An 18,750-nucleotide genomic window follows, 5' to 3' on the forward strand; every position below is an offset into this window, starting at 1 on the left:
ACAGACAATACACTCTACTCAGCTACAGACATTGTACCGTTCCCTTTTTTAAGATGTAGGGTACTTAAGTATGAGACTGGATAGTGCCTGCCGCCACAGAGAGGTACACCCGTTGGCTATGAAGCCTCACCTCAGTTCAGTATTACAGTAGTTGGAATTGACTCTTACTCTCCATCAACACGTACTATGGCGTACCCTTGACGTCGTCGATCGGAACACGCCATGTGCTTCCTCGCCGCTTCACACAGCCAATACAACCATACCATGTTTCTCGACGACATATTATATTAATTCCCTGGGTTTGGGATGTACCATAGTACTCCGCACGGTACATACGTGGTATCTAAACGTGCTCAGGATGTGGCGGACGGTCACGCCTACGTCGTTGGCCATTTACAGTACTGTAGCATCCATGATTGAGCACCCTCGCACCCTCGCACCCTCTCTGACACATGAGGCACCATGCTGCCCATCGAGTACGAGTACGAGGACGAGGACGAGGACCCTTGTTTGACGGCGAAAGGGTTGGTTGACTCGGTGGTACAGTATAACACATGGATTCTCCTTTATCCTGTGTCCTGTCGATTGATCGTGTTTTTCGACTACGTACGTATCATCAGAGTTTCGAGTCTCGAGTCTCGTGCGAGTCAGGCCCCTGACTCAGTAGAGTGCGATTTGAGCTGCAGAAGCTGGTCGGTTCGCCGCATTCCGTTTGGCGCTGGTGGGCCGGCGAGGGCTTATGCGCCGATCAGCATTGAATCGTGGGCTGATTGACGGGGAAACGATCTCCACTCTCGAATACTCTCTTTTCTGTCTACACTGTCTCTCGGTTCAAACGGATATCAAAACGCAACCGCACGCATTGTCTAGCTCCCATTCTCTCTGTGCTTCAGGAGTCCTCGTATCTATCCCAGACTGTCGTAACGTTCCTTGGCCCTCTTCTTGGTCTCCTCCAGAAACCCGCCATAATCACCTTTCGTATTTCTCTCTGCTTCCTTGACTGCATCGCCGAGCTTCCCGCCTTGAGCGCCTAACCCGACGCCAGCCACATAAATATCCTGACTGATCGGCGCAGTCATACCTTCTCCGGAAGCACCCAGACCTTGACCGGCCGTATATCCCATTTTACTCAGCAAGGAAGCGCCTTTGGACTGGATTGGAGGCGCGGGGACGTCGTCGTTATCGGATGACGCACGTGACGGCTTCGGTGCATTGCTGCCGACTTGTTCACCCTTTTTGTTGACCACACCGTAGACCTTGCGTCGTTCTTTGGCACGGTCGCGGTATTCCCGGGTCGGTTCGGACGGAGTCACGCTTGTCTGACGCTCAATTCCATGCTTCGTCAGCTTCGCTTCTGCCTTTTTGACTTTCGTCTCGTCTTGCAGGTTCTGTCGATGTAGGTCACTCAAACGTTCGTGCTTGTTGACTTCGGCGGCGTTGCCGAACTGGCGCATGCACAGGTAACAGCAATGTCGATGCGGATCGGCGTACGATTGCGAAGGAGGGCCATCGGTCGAGCTATTCCCATCTGTCGACCTGGAGTCTTCGCCCTTGTGGGACCTGGGCTTGATACCGTGTAGCTCGGCGTGGCGGTTGCTCCAGAATTGGAGATGGGAGGACGCGGGCTTCTTGACTCCGGTGCCGGCGGCGTCGGCGTCGGACTGTGCCTTGCGTTTCTTCGTGCTCTTTTCGTTGTCCTTTAGTGGTTTGATCCCTGGGTCCGCCGCTAGAACTGAAGACGTCCCCTTGGACGAGCCTCGTGCCGCCTGAGCAGGCATTGAAACAGCCAGCTCGGTGACATAACCAGCCTCGTCCCAATAAGCCAGCTTCAGAGCCGGGTTGCCTATGGGACTAAAGCAGAAGCGCTCAACATCCGGGGTGGGATTGAGGACCGGCACAAAGACCCCGGCGTGAATGTAACTGACCAGCACCTGTTTCGAAGCGATAGTGAACCGCTCAAACGAGTTGTATCTGACCAAGGCAGCCTGCGCATCCTCAATTGAGGCATACTCAGCGAACCCGTACCGCCAGCTGTCGTTGCTTCTTCGGTCACGGACGAGGAGGACTCTTCGTAAAGTGCCCTCTTTGGCACCAAGATTCGCATCACCAGTGGTGGACGCGACCTTTGCGCCCTTCTTGGCAGGAGTGTCGTCTCTCTGTGTGCTCGAAGCACTTGGTTTATTGAGCTTGGAGACGCCTTTGGCCAGCAGCTCCTCGGAGACCGAAGGTTCAAGACCTCGCAGCAAAAGGAATTGCGAAGGTTGATTGTCTGGTGAGACGTCATTATCTCCGACATTCGCTGCTTTTGTCGGAAGAGCAAGCGCGGGATCTGACTACTGTGAGTATCATCTCGAATCAAAGCCACCATGTCCTTTCAATACCTGGTCTCTCCGCCTGACACCGAAAGCATCGATTTCGGGTCGCGAAATTGTTGATGTTGCACTACGCGTCCTCAGCTTGCTGGTCCGATATCCATGGTCATCTCTCCCACGTACGTTTGCACAAACCCAATCGGCATCATCGCTTCGAACTTGATCTTTGCGTTCGCGACCGAATGCAATGCGCACTTTGGAGGCATCGCCGTTAGACTTGTTGTCATCACCATACAGGTAGAGAGTGGGATAGTTTCGGTCCATGAATTCCTCCGCTTCTGCCACGGTCGAAAAGCGGAGGAAGCCAAATTGTCTGGATAGTTCTGTTGCGCCACTGTCACTATCCCGATTCGCTTGATCTGATCTCGCGCACTTACTTGTCTGGCGATCACGGATAACCCGAACATCGTCAAGGCCCTCCACATGGTAGTATTGTTTAAGTTCCGAGGATATCTGTTTGGCATTCCAAGAAGACCTTAGCCATGTGTTTCGGGGAGATACATGAATCACCGTTGTAGAGCCAACGTGGATGCAGACGTGGGCGGGTATTATCGAACATCGTTCTCAGTCAGATGAGGAGCTAGTCCTTCCATCATCACCTCCTTGCTCGGCTTGCCTCGACTAGGTGGTCTCTCCTCTGAGGAGCTGTGACGCCTGCTGTGACTTCGACTGCGGTAATCTCGTGGTGAGCGAGGGTGATCTCGGTCATAGTACCGTCGACCTCGGGGTGGTGGAGAGGGCGAATGGCGGTCATCAAAGCTGCGGCTGGGTTCCTCGTCGTAGTATCTGTTGCGTCTCTCGTAGCTGGTTTCGCGACGTCGATCTGAACTGCGGGCACGGCCACGAATGTGGAATTCTCCCTGAGATAGTCCGGGTTGTGTTCTGCTTATGTCTTTAAGCAATTTACACATCAGTATGTTCTCTTATAAGTGCCATTCCCGACTCTGAACTAAGGTTTACCATGCGGTGGGCTGCGTCTGTGAGAGGAGCTCTGTCGGCGGTCGGGAGAGCGCGATCTCGACCGGTCATCGTAGAAATCGTCTCGTTGCGAGGACTGATATGGTCGATATCCCTGCGACTGGCTGGAATGGCCGCCGCGAGGGCGGTAAGACGCCATGATGAGTGTAGGATGTGACTTGGTCGCTGCAAAGAAGCATGGACATGATGGATCAGAACATCACATTCGTCTTCGGCAGGATTTCCGCATTCGTCTGCTGCGTCGCCCAAGCGGCCAATCACCGTCAGCGGCGCATTCGTCAGTCTCGATTCCTCGTCGACTCTAATTACTCTGTCGAGTCCGTATTCTACGAACAAGCGCTGTGAAGACGACGATATCCACGACCTTCAGCTGTTATCGCGACCCGGCATGCACCTACTCGCGTCATTCGCGTCGCTTTTAGTGCTCTTCTCGTTCGTAAACCGTCTTGCCAAGAACCCGATGAACTTCTTTCCTCCTCGCTCTTCCGCCGACGTCCTGAGAGTACTCTTCTGCGGCTTTGCCTGAGTTCCTGTCCCATGCTCCTGTGACATGACCTTGCCTTCTCCCTCGTCTGTTGGTCGGACCGCGATGACTGAAGCAGGGATCGTCTGTGGTGGTAGGCTTGCTTTCCTCAGCATTCCACCGCTGGTAAAGGGGCTCAGTGGTCGGGCTGCTCTCTCAACGTCAGAATCGGCACTTCTCGTGTTGACGGTGAGCTTCTTCGTGAGTCGTCTGCGAGGTGACTTAGGTGATCGGGTCGGCGATGGGGGGATCTCAGAGTCTCTCTTTGCTTTGAGTGACGCCAGCGATCTTGGAGACCGCGGAACATGTGATTGCAGCTCCTCGATGCTATCCTTTGTCTTGATACTTAGAGAGTCGTTTGACTCGCTAAGCTTGATTCGCATGAATCTCGCTGAGGCTTCCACCGTCCCTCCATCCTTTTGCTCGGCCAACACGTCGCCGGTAGATGTGGCTTGGTTAGGCGAGGAGCTTGCCAGGGGTCGAGCAGCAACGCCTTGAGTTGTAGCTTGGGCTGCGCTCGGAGCTATGCTGACGTTACCAGAACTCAGCGATGTCACTGAGGATTCAGTGCTGGTAGGTGTGGCGCAGTTGCGTAAAAGAACCATACGCTGCTCTTCGAGGAATTCTGCCATCACTTAGCACGGTCTCTATCCATTTCTTCGCAGACTGACCGATCGGACAACAGTGGAATCTGAAAGCTGCATATGGCATGTCCACAGGATCTACCAACTGGTACTTGTATCGTCTAGGACGAATACCGGGTTCAAGAAGACCACTGTTTATCAACCTGTCAAGCAATCAGTTTGTGGATCCATACAAGACCAGCGTGCAAGCCTACCTCAATCCATCAGGCCGACAGGCACCAATGTTGACCCTGCCGGTATCCTGCTCGATCTCCCTCACCCTCACTCTCTTCTCGACCCTGTAGACATGGACTCGCATGACATCCTCTCCCTGCCTGTTCCCCATGCCATCCCCAAACTTTAGAGCCTGCCTCTTCACCTGTCCCCCGCCCTCATGGACAAGATTATACATCATCTTTCCCTGAAATCCATGTTTGGCAGTACAGTCCCAGCTGGTCACAACCTTGTCATTGACAAACAACTTGAAGAAATACGACGCCTCGGCGGGATGAGGTCCGTCGATGGTGTGCTCCAACCAGATCTGACTGCCGGGGTAGATGGGGATGTAGCATGCGGCCGTTGGGTAGGAGGGCGGCGCATGGTTTTCAGGACGATTGGCGATTCCAAAGGGATCAGTGTGGTTGAAGGTGGTGGCGGCGAATTCAGGGAGTTTGCAGATGTCGAACTGGGAGATCACATTGACCTCTATTCCCCGGAATTTCACCATCTTGTCACACTTAGTGACTGTGCAGCAAGGAGTGGTCGGAACAAACAACAGGGAGACAGGAACTCGGACAGCAGATTGACCTGCCGCAAGCCCATTGAGACAGAAAGCAGTGACTGCTGACCACAGGGTACGTGAGAGGCAGGATGAACGAAGGGTCTGGCAGGCACCGTCACCGATGTAATCGAGATCAGCTCTTTGCAACTTCATCTGGCATATTTCTCATGTGTGACTCTAGCATGTGTTCCAGGAGGCGAGCGCGATCAGGCAAAAGAAAGAATGCGTCTGAGTCGCTCAAGCGTCCAGTCGCTTTCAGATACATATGCTGCTCACTTGAACGTTCAGGGCATATTTCCGATCTCACTTTGCGAGTGCTCTGTCTCGCTCGAGCTAGGCTTAGAGGCCCTTCACCCAGAGTCTCATGCTGATGTAGATACAAACTATCATGCGTCGACGTTTTGGCGATGTTGGCCATGGTGAAGCAACAGGAGGAGTCGAAACTCCCGGAAGCACCAGCAATCAATCCCAGCCTAGCTTGATCTCCTCATCCTTCTCTACGACCTCATATTCAACTTCCTCGTAGCCCGGGTTGACGTGCAGCATATCGAACCAGTCCAGGATATGTCTCCAGCTCCGCACCAGTGCGCTTTCCTCAACGTGACGCTCCCCACTGGCATAGCAGTTGCACCCGAATTGTTCCCTTCCAACAACAGGCTTCTCTATGTCGGACTGAGAGACGAAGTAGGCTCGGCAGCGCTTTGACAAAAACTCGATGAAGGCGGATGGTGCACCCTGGGCTTTCAGGTCGGCAAGCTTGTGTTGAGGCGTCACCAAGGCAATACCAGTAATTCGAGGAGACCAGACGTTCCCTACATCGCAAATGTTAGTACCGAGGGCACTTCAAGCCATCCAGCCTGAGGACAGAACCCACAATGTTCGGCAAGATGCTCCAACACTGCGGTCCCTGTAAACTCCACGCCGATGATATCAATCCTCGCCCGCTCGTTCACCAAGCTCGGAATGACCTTTTCGAAAATATACTGCACATGCTCGACATAGTCGTGGTTACCCGGAACTCTGTTCTTGACAGGATCTACTCGCGGAGCGTCGTGCACGGCGCTCGGTCGAGGCAAACACAACCATTCGTAGTTTGAGACAGCCCGGGATCCGCCACGGTACCAGAGGAGTTGGCAGGGGTTAGCGACAATGACGCCTGGTGTGGTGGCAGTGCTGATAGTGATGTTTTCGTTTGTAGCTCCGTTCTTGGTCGCCGTCGATCCAACTGTGGAGACGGGAGCACGAGTAGAGAGGACTGCTGTCGCAAACTCAACCAGGGAGCCGTGTCTGATACCCTCTTCACCGATGACCCTCCAGCTTAGGATCCCAGGTTCCGCATTGCGCTCGCCGAATATGATGATAACTCGATCCTTCGTTGCGATATTCTTGGACACGAGTATGGGGACATGGTTCTCTTGTTCAGCCGCGCCGAGGGGCAGTCGAACTCTTTCGAAGCCGAGATCAAGCAGACGCTCCTGGACGATATTGCAGACAGCAGCTAAAGTCAATGCCATTACACGTTAGTTTCAGTTACCAACCCTCCAGCCCTCGATAACGGAAGGCTTGTTAGGCCTGGCCTATCCGTCATATCTTGCTCCACAGGATGCTCTCACCGTTGTTTGCTCCTTATAGTGCTTCTGGTTAGCTTCGTAACTTCACCATCGCCGCGATCGATCTAACACACCTTTATGAACCTGATTCCACCGCTCATTCCGATTGATTTGGTACTGATACTTTCGCTCCGGATTCCTAACGCTGCGAACCTGATCTTCATCGTTAATGAAGAATCCCAGCTTTTCAAGATCCGGTTCGAAGATGGGATCCGCTGGGAGGGTGTCTGCCTTGCGGCGGAACATGGTGAACGCGATCAAAGAGGGATTTGCGGCAAAAGGGTCGGGATCAAGTTCTCAGTGAAACTGACGGACCGGCGGCGTAGTCAGAGCACGGACCTAGATAAACGGGTGCAAGAGAGTAACACAAGTTAAAAGGAAAAGAAGTCTCCTTCCCAGAGCAGAGAATGGAGGACGAGCAAAGTCACCCATGGAAGTGAAGTTTATCCGCTGACCATGTGAAGACCAAGAGCTGCCGATTATGCGGTAGAGCCAAGTGAGGTTGGACGATATTAAAATCACAATTGAGGGGGGTTTCGATTTTCAGCGCCGGCATGAACTTGACAAGTTAGACGAGCAGACTCATCGTGGACGATCAACGAGGAACAAAAGGCCAGAAATTTCGAAGTAAAAAACTTCAAGAACGCGGCGATGGTCGATGTTGTGTGACATGGATAATCCCCGCTTCTGGATCAGCTACGGGAAAGAGGAAAGCGAAGGAACTCAGCCTTGTTCAGCTCGTTGTCCTTCCGGTCGTATCGTTGCAGATTCCAAGATCTAACAGTCATGCAATGCATTCCAACCTCTGACATCTGCCAGATCTCCAAAGGCCTGCCCATAGTGTAACAGCCCGTACCGAACGCGCCCAACACAAATCGTAGCACATGTAATTGTACATCCCCGTAACGCCGGTAACTCGGGCTGGCCCAGGAGAGTCGTACTGCCGCACGACGGCCCTAAACTGAAGCCGTAATCCACCATGGTCTCGTTATCAGGTCATGAGCCCGCCCTGGCAACACCAAGGCTGCCGCTTCTCTGCGAATGAAAGCTCCCGCCAGCGATAGGCGCAAAGCCCTTAGCTAAATCAAAGCCTCCATCACCATCGTCGTCGTCGTCTTCATGGCTCGGTTTCGCATCTGAGTTGCTTGCAGGAGGTTGTGGGGGAAACCTGCTCGAAGAGGGCGGACGGTTGATCGCAGGCCCGTGGCTGGAGAAACTACGGCCAAATCTGCCGTCCTCCTCTAAAGCTGTGCCATTCTCGCGCTGAGCAAGCGGTGCCGTGCTTTCTTTCTTCACAGCCGAGCTCGAGCTGAACGGGACCTGGCTGCTCCTCGCGGGTTTGCTTGGACTTCCCATGTTAGGATCCATTGGCGGCGGACTGGAGCTCATAACATGTCTCTCGATGCCATTGGTCCTAGGGTCGTCGTCCTTGATGGGCGAAATATCGGGCAATGGCTGTCCTGGTGTAGCTCCCATAATGCCTTTCCAGAAGAGTCCTTGAGGTCCTGCGGGTGATGACTCTGGCATGAACTTACTCGGCGCAATCAGCGTACTGGGTGGTGCCAATCTGGGGTTCTGTCGCAAGGGTGCCGGGGTGATTATGCTATGCTGTGATGGGTGGAAGGGTGTATCTAGGTAGGAGGAGGAAAGCGTTGGGTTCGTGGGTGAGTGGTGAGGCGGAGGGACAGAGGAGGGTAGCGTATACACGGGGAGACCATTTCCCACCCGAGGTGTTGGCGCCGGCTGCCCATGTCGCAATGGCGAGTCCTCCAGATCCATGTCAGGAATTGTATTGATGGTGTCAGTTCGCCTTCTGAGTGGCGTGACGGCTTCGTGAGGTTGCGACACAGGAGGCGCCAGGTTTGGACCCGGCGGATATGGCGGGCCGGGGTTGAAGGAAGGGAACTGCAAATTCATCTTGCTCCCTGGAGGGCCACCGGATCGCTCTGTCATATCTCGTGCTGAAAATTGGCCTACCATGCTGGTATCATAACCGAGGTTTTGTCCATTTGGACCTCTGAAATTTGGGTTGACCTCTTTGCCGGAAGCAGGGGAGGAAGGTGCCGAACCACCTCGACGGGCTTGCTTCTTCCAGTACTCCTGGCGATATTCGGGTGCGATCTGCCACTTCATCCCCTTCCCTGGCTCATCAGTCCGCCGTGGGACCTTTTGGAAGGCCTTGTTGAGCGACAAGTTGTGACGAATAGAGTTCTGTATATGTCAGTAAAGATTGAAAACACCATGACGACGGTTGCTTACCTGCCAGCCACTATTTGAGTGACGATAAAACGCATACTTGTCCGCAATGAAAGAATAGATGTTGGCCAGCGTCATCTTCTCGTCCTCACTCGAAAAGATAGCCTGGGCGATCATAATGGCATAGCTAAATGGAGGCTTGAGGTCCTTCGCACTATCCCGGCTGTAGTCGATTTCTTGCGTGCTCTCCATCATCATACCACGGCCATACATGGGCGACATTGCCATTTTGCTGTCGAACACACCACGCTGACTCTTGCCATCGGCCAGTTGCGCCGGCGGTGTAGTCTCGCGCTTGAAATTGGGGGGAGCCGGGGCCAGAGAAGGGAAGTTCACGCCTGCTTCGCTTCCAGGATCATATCTCGCCAACTCAGGCTGCGAGTGAGTGGGAGCAACGTCTTCTCCTGCTGCCAGTGCTTTTGCGCGTTCAATGAAATATGGATCAATCTGGACCTTGTCATCGGGCGTGACGAACATCATTTGCGTGCCGGCAATCTCAAGTATGTCGCCTGACTTGAGCTGTTTCCTGAGCCCCTTCTTGATCAGGACGTTGTTGACGCGGACGCCATTTCGGCCATTAACCCTGACATGCCAGCCGCCTTCACCTTCCGGATAATCCGCATCGTAGTAGACTGAAGCATGATGCCGCGAGACAATCTTGCTTGGGCCCAAATCTATGTGGACAGGGAATACCTCTTTCAGGTCGGCCACGGGGCTCGATGCCCCATTCGCAACCGGCTTGTCATCTGGCGGCCGTCCAAAGTTGACTGACTGTTCACGCACGAAATATGTCCAATCTCGACCTGCAATCTTTGCATATGCCGACACTTTGTGCGGACTGTTACTCTGAACGTTGTCGTTGGAATACTCGGCTCGCGCGACAACGACGTCTTTGGAGACTTGGAGGTAGGATACGACGGAATCGATGAGTTCGCTTTGGGAGACTTCCTCGGTTTCTTCGTCGCCCGACTCCGGCGCAGGCGTTTGTTCGAGTTCAGGCTCGGGAACGACGGACTTCTTTTTCGCAGAGGGGGCGGCTCGAGTGCCATTCACCTGCATGTGTTCAGCATAAATCTGTGAGTCGAGGGTAAACACCGACCTTGCGTTTCTTGGCCGATGGGCGTGACGGCGAAGAATCAGGGAGCTCGACATCGGACGACGCTGGGAGGTCGGCGGGTTTGCGGCGTGCTTTCCTCTTCGACGGAGGCATCTTGGATTCCCGCCAGCAGGATGCAATGGTGGTGGCTGCAGTCTTACACGATGACAATGCAGTTTTACTTGACCGAAGGGATAGTCGCTCGAGTCTTGCGATCTGAGCGACCCGGATGCGCGAGTTTGGGCAATTGCAATTTCAATGTTTTTGTTCTGACGCAAGGATTTTCGCTCTGGCAAATCGAGGGTACGGATACGGGGGTTCGCATCGAGCGGAATCCCTGCCTGGCGGGCAGTCGGGCGCGATGGAGATTACTGACAACTATATGTGGGTGCGAGCCGTGATCCGGAGAGTAATGACAGAGCAGCTCAATCGAGCAAAGCCGCCAGTGCGCTTCACTGTATGGTCTGGCAGCACAGGGTGCTGTGTTTCGAGAAGGGTGAAGGGCGGATGAGAAATGGTGGATGGTCACGGCAAAAGAGCGCACAGTTAATTATGGTTTACGGCTGTTTGTGACTGGCCAGAGAACCACTTAATCGCGTAATGCATCCCATCCAAAAGCGCGTTTTAACTTGTTCCGTTTATTTAGGCACTGGGATCAAACATCCCGCCATCCGCCAACACTGACACTCGAGAGCTCCATGTGAATGTCTCTGCAGAGTGACAATTCGGTCTTGATGCGATGCTTCACCAGCTGCTGTAGGTACGGAAGTTCGCAGGTGTCGATGGACGGCAGTGCAGTGGTATCTTCACCTGACCACAAACACATGGCTCCCACGTTCGTTAGTCAGATGATTTGGTGCCCTTCGCTTGTTCCGGATGGTAAACAAATCATGATTGCAGAGTGTCGATCGGTGTGACAGGATGGAGAATGCCATATTCTCGGACATGAAATTGGGCTGCAGTCGCGTCTTTTTGACGGCAACCCATTTTCGAGAAACCTCGCACCCCCGCAAGCCATCAAACGGCGCAGTCACCCTGTGCTCAGACACTGCACTTGAACAGTTCCAACGAGACTGGGATCGAAGGCAAAGGGTTCGCTTAACGCGCCCAGCCGATTGGCCCTGGAAGTAGCCGCGTAAACACGATGACGTCGTCGAGATGTTGTCTCATCCGACTTTGCCGTATGCAGCTAACAAGGACAATTGGAAGTGAGCTCGAAGACAGGTACAATGCACCCAGCGCAACATTGATGTTGAACAAAGGAATTTTGTATTGAATGGCCATCTCCTTGCGGCGTCTGATTTGGAATGCATCGGACACTCCTCGAGCAAATTGACCTTTACACGGAGCCTCCCTGCATTAGCGGCACTTCTTGAAACCTCGAGGCTCCCCAGCTCGTGTCAGCAACTCCTAGCTCAACCGGAAAACAGATACATGAAAACAATAGAACACGCTCCAAACCACCAAATGGAATGTTTCCACGCCCAAGTACAATGAACACGGTCGAGACGCTCGTCCGTGGTTCCCACCAACACCTTGCAGACGGGCACCAAAGACGCTCTTCTAATCTGCCCGAGATAAGCATAAAACATGAGCGCCCAGTCTAATAACTTTTGGGTCCCCCTGGTCGTGAATGTCGTGAAGTGCCGAGTCCTTATAACCGATGTTGTCCGGGCTGCAGAGCGATAAATCCTCATGAATCGACCAAATCAACACCATCAATTCCATATCCGAAGTCAATGATAACCACTCTTGCATCTTGGCTGGTGCAGACAATCTTCCGGTAGTTGCTCTTCGCCGCCAGGATCCAACTCGACGACCAACCTTCAAAGTTGATCTTCAACCCTCCGTCCTGGGCCGATTCGCCCTTTTCAGCGTCCCACACCTTGATTGAATGGTCATAGCTGCCGCTGACAATACGCTTGTTGGCCGAGTCCAGATGAAGTGAGCGGACCAGGTCTTTGTGTCCTTGCATTTCGCGTATGCGCTGACCCGTAACTGTGTCGTACTCGTAGATGACTTGGTCATTCCCGCCTGCGAAGATTGTGCGTCCATTCTCCGAAAATTCCACGCATGCCAGCCCGCGATCCTTTGATGGGAACTCCTTGACGCAAACGCCATCCTCGAGGCGCCACAACTTAGACATGCCGTCGCCGCTAGCGCTGGCTAGGAAGTTCCCCCTAACTTGAACAGCATTCACAGGCCCACGATGGCCTAGGAGCGTCCGGATGAGCCTGCCGCTTGAACGCTCCCAGATCTTGATGGTCGTATCTTTGGAGCAGGTGACAATGCGATCCTTGTCGATGCAAACATCGAGGACTCCGGCGTGGTGCCCAACGAGGCGAAACATCGGTTTGTAGTCATCTTTGATCGACCAGACCAAACATGAGTAATCCGAGGATCCAGTCACAAGAATCTCGTCGTCGTATTGCAGGCAGAGTACCGAGGCTTGGTGGTAAAGAGGAAGTTCTGGTGACTGAGGACCGGGTGAGTCGACATAGGCCTTGAAGAAGGGCAGAACTCCTTCAGGCTCCACGAGCGGCACTTGGACAGACTGCCTCTCCCTTGGGTTATTCGGCGGTCCCAGCTTCCGTATGCATTGATAGGTGTGCGCATCCCAGACTCGGATCGTATTGTCGCGTGATCCTGTAACGATCTTATGCTCGTCGAACTGGCAGCAGTAGACGCTGTCTTTGTGGCCGTTGAGGTAGATGGCAGCGGCTTCGCCGTTGCGCCAGCGCTTGTCGACCAAGGTTCGTACCTGAAACAGTTTCCTATAGTCCTGCCCGGGTCTATTTTTGCCTAGTCCAGCGAGTCGCATGCCGGCAACAGGTGCTCGAGATTTGGGCGCGTACTCGCGTAGGAAGACTCGTCTCCACACGGCCTGTGACTGACATAAATCGTGCCATCTATGGCAGACAAGAGAAGCCTGCATCACTGACTCGACATCAAGAAACGACAGAATAGTCTCAACTAGTTCCGTGGCGAGGACAGTGACTGGGTCCTGACGAACAACATGCACATTCGCCGGAGAAGATCCGCGGCGTGTACGAGTATCAAGAACAATCCCGATTCCGCTCTCTGCGTCCTGCTCAACTTTGTCGTCCTTGGGTTGAGGTGGCTCATAAGGTGGGAGAGGCGGCGCTCTTGTAGCATGAAAAAGTTCATTCTGGGCGGCGGCCGCAGCACGAGCTTCAGCTCCTCCATACACGAGATCCGACAAAAGCGGCTGGCCCCTACTCCGCGCGTTCGTGGGATTCTCGGCGTCTCTGAGTGAATCTGGTGTAGCATGCAGATGCAGCAGCGGCAGTGACGGTCTTCTCCTTGCGCTGGGAGTTCGCAACATCCGCCCACGAGACTTGGGCCTTGTCGACATGGCTTCCGTGAGATCCATCATATCAGTGCCCGACTTGAAAAGGGGCAATTGCGGCCGCTTAGGCTCCACCAATTCCTCCTTTTGCTTTGAGCTTTTGCCCCTGACGGTGAGCGACATGCGGCGCGTGAGGGAGCGGATCTCAGAGATACTTTGGCGGAAAGACTGAGAGATGGACGAGTACCGACGTGGGCGTGCAGTTTCCGTCGTCTGAGGCTCGCTCGCGAATTTCGAGAATGGGTTGGTGAAGTCGGGGCTATTGTTGCCCACGCCAGTCTGTTCCTGATTGCGTACGAAGGAACCCCAGTCAAGGACGTCGTGTGCAGTCGTCGGAGGCATCACGAAGGACATCCGCGTGGCAGGTCTTCTGAAAGATCCCTCAACGTTGGGAAAGCTGTTGTAGGCTGTGTGAGGCCGACTGTGGGCACGTAGCGACGTCCTGCGCCAAGGGGCGATTGAAGAAGGCTCAGGGTGTGACATGATGCCGGCCAGATGGAAACTTGGGTATCTGGTTGATGTCACAGTCGTGCCTTCCTACCGCCAGGTGGTATGTGTGCGGTGCTGAATAACGGTCGTGGGTCGAGAGTCGGTTCACAGACAGAATTTTCCTTCGAATCAATAGTGACGCTGGTGGCGAAAGGCGCGGGCGTAACAGACTAAAACTGACAGAAAAACTCCAAAGCAATCGAAAGGAGCGTGGATAAGTAGCTACAGCAACGGCACAGCACGACACGGCAGTCTACAGCAGAAAATGAGAGGACGCCGTGAAAGTCGACGAGCAGGGAGATGCGAGTGATTGATTTTCGATCTGGAATTCAGATGACGGAGCTTACGGAGTAGAGGCCCTTGCAACAACAACAACAGTCCAGCCCATCACCCGTCAAGCCCCATTGTCGCGGGCGGCGTGGTTGCCCCGAGACCCAGCCGGGCTGCCTGGGGGCGTGCTGGGGGCGTTCCGGGCAGCGTGCGGAAGTGCCTCAGGCTGCGAACTCCAAACCGTCTCTGATCTGGCCGGGCTGTTTCAGCACGGCAAAGCCGAGATTGACCCCGTCAGCGATCACACAGCTGGATCTGATTAACTACCTACTACGTGCCGTGGTTCGTTCGCCAAAGCGACGGAGCAAATCAACATCTTCACAGCCAACCAGCGGTGCAGCGACGGAAGACTGCTGCCGAGTCACACCCATGCTGCCATGCTGCCGCTCTCTTTCCAGCTTTCTGGTCCTTTGCCGTCATCGCATCTTGGTCGCTCGATTTTCTCGGAATCTTTTCTGGTCACCGATATCTGAAGACTGGGAATTTTCGGTCCTCGGGCCCGAGCATTGACATATCAAGAGTGTTATCAGTACAATCGCGAGGGAGGTGTCATCGCTCAGAGAACCCGCGATAGAAAACGTCGTCAAGCCCACTTGTCGTCCGGTCGATCTGCACGCGACCAAACCATCGAAGACATGGCCAACATCCCTCTTGCGTATAGAATCTTCTTTCTTTGGATTGAACCAGTCGCAACCCTAGCAGGTGCATATTACGCCTGGTTCAAACCGTCGACATACCTTGAGGATACTCATCTCCCTTCAGCGCCCGGAATACTCGGTCTGCCCACAAGCACACATGTCGTGCTGCGACAATTAGGCAATCTGTACCTCGCATTCGCACTCAACGAGGCATTCGTCTTGCGCGCCACGAACGACCTCAAAGTCTGGCGCTCATTGCTCCTCGGCCTGCTGATTGCGGACTTTGGGCATTTATACAGCTGTTATCCACTGGGCGTGAAAACGTACTACGACCTGGTCAATTGGAACGCCATGGCATATGGCAACTACTTGTTCGTCTACTGCGGCGCTGCTACAAGAATCTGCTTTTTGCTCGGCGTGGGTATGGGTGGGCCCAAGAGAGCTAAGAGCAAGGTCAAGAAATCGGTCAGGCTGGCGCTCGAGGAAGCTCCTCCTGTCACGCCACAGCAAATGAACAAGTCTCCTGCGCAGAGCACGCGAAGGAAGAAGAACAGGTCTTCTTAGAAGCCAATGCTCTTCGAGAACAAATGCTGCAGCCTTTGCGGTAGCATGCGGAAGGAAGTCACCAGACTTGGACTGCTCAAGAGTCGATTCTTGGGCCCCATGGTCCCTGTGCCACACATCGCAGACCGCCCGAATGGCTGCGGCGAGCTCAGCCCCGACTGTTCAGAGGTCTCGTGCGTGTATTTGCTTGGTGAAGAATGTAAGACGGGAAGCAGAGAAAACATCTAGCAGCCGCCGGCCAGGTTCCCCTTGGTGACGACTCCCTACCTGGACAACTTGAGACAAGTCGTAACCCGTGCAAATATCTCGAAAGGGCATCGGGGTTGAGTCAGGCACCACCGGAATTCCGCAGTCACTTGTCGCGAGACTAAATTGTCTCGTCACGCCAATGGAAACTGCTCGTCCTGGCCAAAAGCACCAACGTCCAATGCCGGGACCGTCCCAGGTTGATCTCGAGGATCGTGTAGCCGGTATCGTGCTTCTCATTGTCGTGTTATCCGCGAGATGGCGCTTCGAGACCAGACGCCGGGCCCGCCAGGCATGGTTCTCTAACGCCGGGACGAGGTCTGGTTGCATACCCGTACGACCGCAAGTATCATCCATTGTGCAGCCTTTGAGGTGCCCCTGATCGGGTCGTGACCAGCCATCCTCATCCACGTCGGCGAGAAGCGACTTAGGTGCCGAGAAGGTGCAATATGCCCTTGAAGAAGCCCACGACGCCGAAGAAGTCGCCATGTCCGGAGAGAAGTGGTCAAAATTCTTGCGACTATGAGTTCAACCAGGGAGCTCGGGAATGTGGCAAGCGGCGTGCCTTGACTTGGGGATTTGTCTGATCTTGTCTTCTTGTGCTTGGTGGAAACCAGACATTACGAGGACCCTCGTGAAGAAAGCGGACGTGTCGTTGGTTGTGTGAAGCCGCTGCACGGCAAGCCCGAGGCCACTCGGATGGGTATACGTATAGTAATGTTTGAACAGAGCGCAGAGAGGAGAGCGCAGAGAGATGAGCGCAGAGAGATGAGCGCATTGTGTACTCCGTAACTACATATACATTCCATTCTGTTCATCTTGAACTCTCCGCAGTCGATCCACAGAGCGTGTACACAGTACAGCTCAGATAACACAATATACTGAACCCCGAGTCCTTCCTGGATTCTGGATGTCTCACTCGAGCACCTACGTACCTCGTACCCTATGTACATACGTCGGTATGAACGCCGGTAGGAAGACGTGCCCGGCCAAATCTCCAATTGGTGCATTATGACGGATCAACATTCGTTGTTCGTGCCGACTCCGGCCGGTGACACGGACATTCAGTCAGTCGGTCAGTCCTTATGCGATATTGTATTGTATATCAGGTATACGGAGTACATCCTTCGATATAATAAAAGCCAACGACAAAGTAGACAGGTCTAACAAGCTATGTATCCACCCGCCAAAGCTCGGGTTTTGAACTGGCAAGAATTCGAATTCGCTTCGATTTGTGTACGGGGGACACTGCTACAGTATCCTTTAGGGAAACACAAGTACTCTTTTCTCACGAGCGTGAGTCTACAAAGCACCTAGCCTTCGCTGCCGCGGTCTCCATGGCCATGACCACAACAGAGACGATCCAGAGTGTGGATTCTGAAATCGTGCACGCCGGAGATGGCGTCGCCTTGGATCCCGGCGAGATCTCCTACACACCGACGACGGGAGTGCGCAACCTGTTCGAGACGCCCCTCGTGCGAGCCACGCCCGAGACCATCAAGGGATACGGCGAAATCGTCGACTCTCCGCACGAACATCACATTGAGATTGTGCGCTGGCCGGCGCAGGGCTGGCGACCGGTCGACGCAAACTCGGGCGATCAAGGCGGCGTCACCGAGGGCGTGTTTGAATTCTGGTGGAAAGGTGACACGTTGTACGCTCGAAACAACGCCGTCGGGTCGTCCTATCTGTTCGCGTGGAGCCGGTTCCCAGAGGAGGCTGAGACGGGCGGCGCTCCACGCGTCCCGCGGGAACGAGCCATGATATGGCGCGCAAATTACCATCCCGACGGGGGACAGTTGTTCTTCCCAATCAATGGCGAAAGCTTCGTCGTCCCTCTAGCACTTCCCGGTGACGACGTGACGCCGGAGAAATTCATCGCGTTTCGGTGTGATGGTGGGAAAGGCCTGTACATTCATCCGAACGTCTGGCATGGGGCCGTGGTGCCCGTCGACGACCACGCACGGCTACTCGACAGACAGGGCCGCGTGCATGCTCGAATATCGGTCGATTTCGCCAAGGAATTTGGAGGATATTTGTCTGTGCCGTTACGACCTGTAGATTAGCGTTGGTGTGGTGAACTTGGAATATTTGTGTGGGCACGTCTGACCAGCTGTCAGCGCATGCCAGTGCCGGTCTATGAAGCTGACGTTTCCCCCTCCGCTTCGATTTCCACCTCCACTTCCCTAAGAGAGAATGGGCACGGTACAATCCGACAAGGCCATCGTCATGACCCAACGGGCTGGCTTCGTAGGTACACTGTAGCTGCTCTTAGGCAAGCGAGGTCTTGTGGATGACTGATAAACGTTGGGCGTGACTGATTTCCGTCTCGACGTCGTGGTGTGTTCGGAGCACCTGCTTCATCTGCTGTTCAACTGCGTCTAGTGTCCTTCTTCTCTGTTCCGGGGTCATCTTCATGCCTTTGAGCTCGTCCTTGCGCTGAGAGAGGATCATCGCCTCGTTGAGGATCTTCTTCTCTGTCTGCTTGGCGGTCTCTAGGTGCTCCTCAACCACTTGCAGTTCCCGTCGGGCTTCAACCCGACTGGCTCGGTAGTCGCCGGTTCTCTTCGACTTCTTGAGCGCGACGCTAAATCTCTTCGACGACTTTGGCGATGTTGTCAGTAGTCGTTGGTTTTGCGCAACGCTGGGGACGATCTCGGTCACGACGTGGAGAGCTTTCGTCCCTGTGTGCTGCATGACGTCTTGAACTATCTCATCTTCCGATCTGCCATTCTCGACCAAGCCTAGGATGAGGAAATAGGACGGAAGAGGGACTTCACGGTCTCCGATCTTGATCGTCGGAGTATCCTCAAAATTGGGTGAAGGCGCTGCGACGAGCCAGAAGTTAGACTCAGAGGACGAAGAAGCAGCCAT

At 54.1% G+C, this 18,750-nt stretch overlaps 8 protein-coding genes across 8 annotated transcripts; 2 read left to right on the top strand and 6 right to left on the bottom strand.

Annotated features, from left to right (window-relative positions):
* Positions 1-905: 905 nt before the first annotated feature.
* G647_00768 (uncharacterized protein) lies at positions 906-2,636 on the bottom strand (the record flags this gene model as incomplete). The annotated part of the gene is made up of 2 exons (XM_008724171.1): positions 906-2,333; positions 2,382-2,636. 2 exons carry the CDS (start codon positions 2,634-2,636, stop codon positions 906-908), a joined length of 1,683 nt encoding a protein of 560 aa, XP_008722393.1.
* Positions 2,637-4,707: 2,071 nt separating this feature from the next.
* Positions 4,708-5,223, bottom strand: G647_00769 (uncharacterized protein; the record flags this gene model as incomplete). The annotated part of the gene is made up of 1 exon (XM_008724172.1): positions 4,708-5,223. One exon carries the CDS (start codon positions 5,221-5,223, stop codon positions 4,708-4,710), a length of 516 nt encoding a protein of 171 aa, XP_008722394.1.
* A 516-nt stretch (positions 5,224-5,739) lies between these two features.
* G647_00770 (uncharacterized protein) lies at positions 5,740-7,133 on the bottom strand (the record flags this gene model as incomplete). Its single annotated transcript, XM_008724173.1, has 4 exons — positions 5,740-6,089; positions 6,152-6,475; positions 6,521-6,775; positions 6,962-7,133. 4 exons carry the CDS (start codon positions 7,131-7,133, stop codon positions 5,740-5,742), a joined length of 1,101 nt encoding a protein of 366 aa, XP_008722395.1.
* Positions 7,134-7,883: 750 nt separating this feature from the next.
* Positions 7,884-10,202, bottom strand: G647_00771 (uncharacterized protein; the record flags this gene model as incomplete). The annotated part of the gene is made up of 2 exons (XM_008724174.1): positions 7,884-9,098; positions 9,147-10,202. The coding sequence occupies 2 exons, from the start codon at positions 10,200-10,202 to the stop codon at positions 7,884-7,886; spliced, it is 2,271 nt and encodes a 756-aa protein (XP_008722396.1).
* Positions 10,203-11,932: 1,730 nt separating this feature from the next.
* Positions 11,933-13,963, bottom strand: G647_00772 (uncharacterized protein; the record flags this gene model as incomplete). Its single annotated transcript, XM_008724175.1, has 1 exon — positions 11,933-13,963. One exon carries the CDS (start codon positions 13,961-13,963, stop codon positions 11,933-11,935), a length of 2,031 nt encoding a protein of 676 aa, XP_008722397.1.
* A 1,100-nt stretch (positions 13,964-15,063) lies between these two features.
* G647_00773 (uncharacterized protein) lies at positions 15,064-15,630 on the top strand (the record flags this gene model as incomplete). Its single annotated transcript, XM_008724176.1, has 1 exon — positions 15,064-15,630. One exon carries the CDS (start codon positions 15,064-15,066, stop codon positions 15,628-15,630), a length of 567 nt encoding a protein of 188 aa, XP_008722398.1.
* Positions 15,631-17,213: 1,583 nt separating this feature from the next.
* Positions 17,214-17,942, top strand: G647_00774 (uncharacterized protein; the record flags this gene model as incomplete). The annotated part of the gene is made up of 1 exon (XM_008724177.1): positions 17,214-17,942. One exon carries the CDS (start codon positions 17,214-17,216, stop codon positions 17,940-17,942), a length of 729 nt encoding a protein of 242 aa, XP_008722399.1.
* A 205-nt stretch (positions 17,943-18,147) lies between these two features.
* On the bottom strand, positions 18,148-18,750 carry G647_00775 (uncharacterized protein; the record flags this gene model as incomplete). The annotated part of the gene is made up of 1 exon (XM_008724178.1): positions 18,148-18,750. One exon carries the CDS (start codon positions 18,748-18,750, stop codon positions 18,148-18,150), a length of 603 nt encoding a protein of 200 aa, XP_008722400.1.

The sequence above is a fragment of the Cladophialophora carrionii genome, assembly GCF_000365165.1.
Source record: "Cladophialophora carrionii CBS 160.54 unplaced genomic scaffold supercont1.1, whole genome shotgun sequence".
In the NCBI taxonomy this organism is placed as follows: domain Eukaryota; kingdom Fungi; phylum Ascomycota; class Eurotiomycetes; order Chaetothyriales; family Herpotrichiellaceae; genus Cladophialophora; species Cladophialophora carrionii.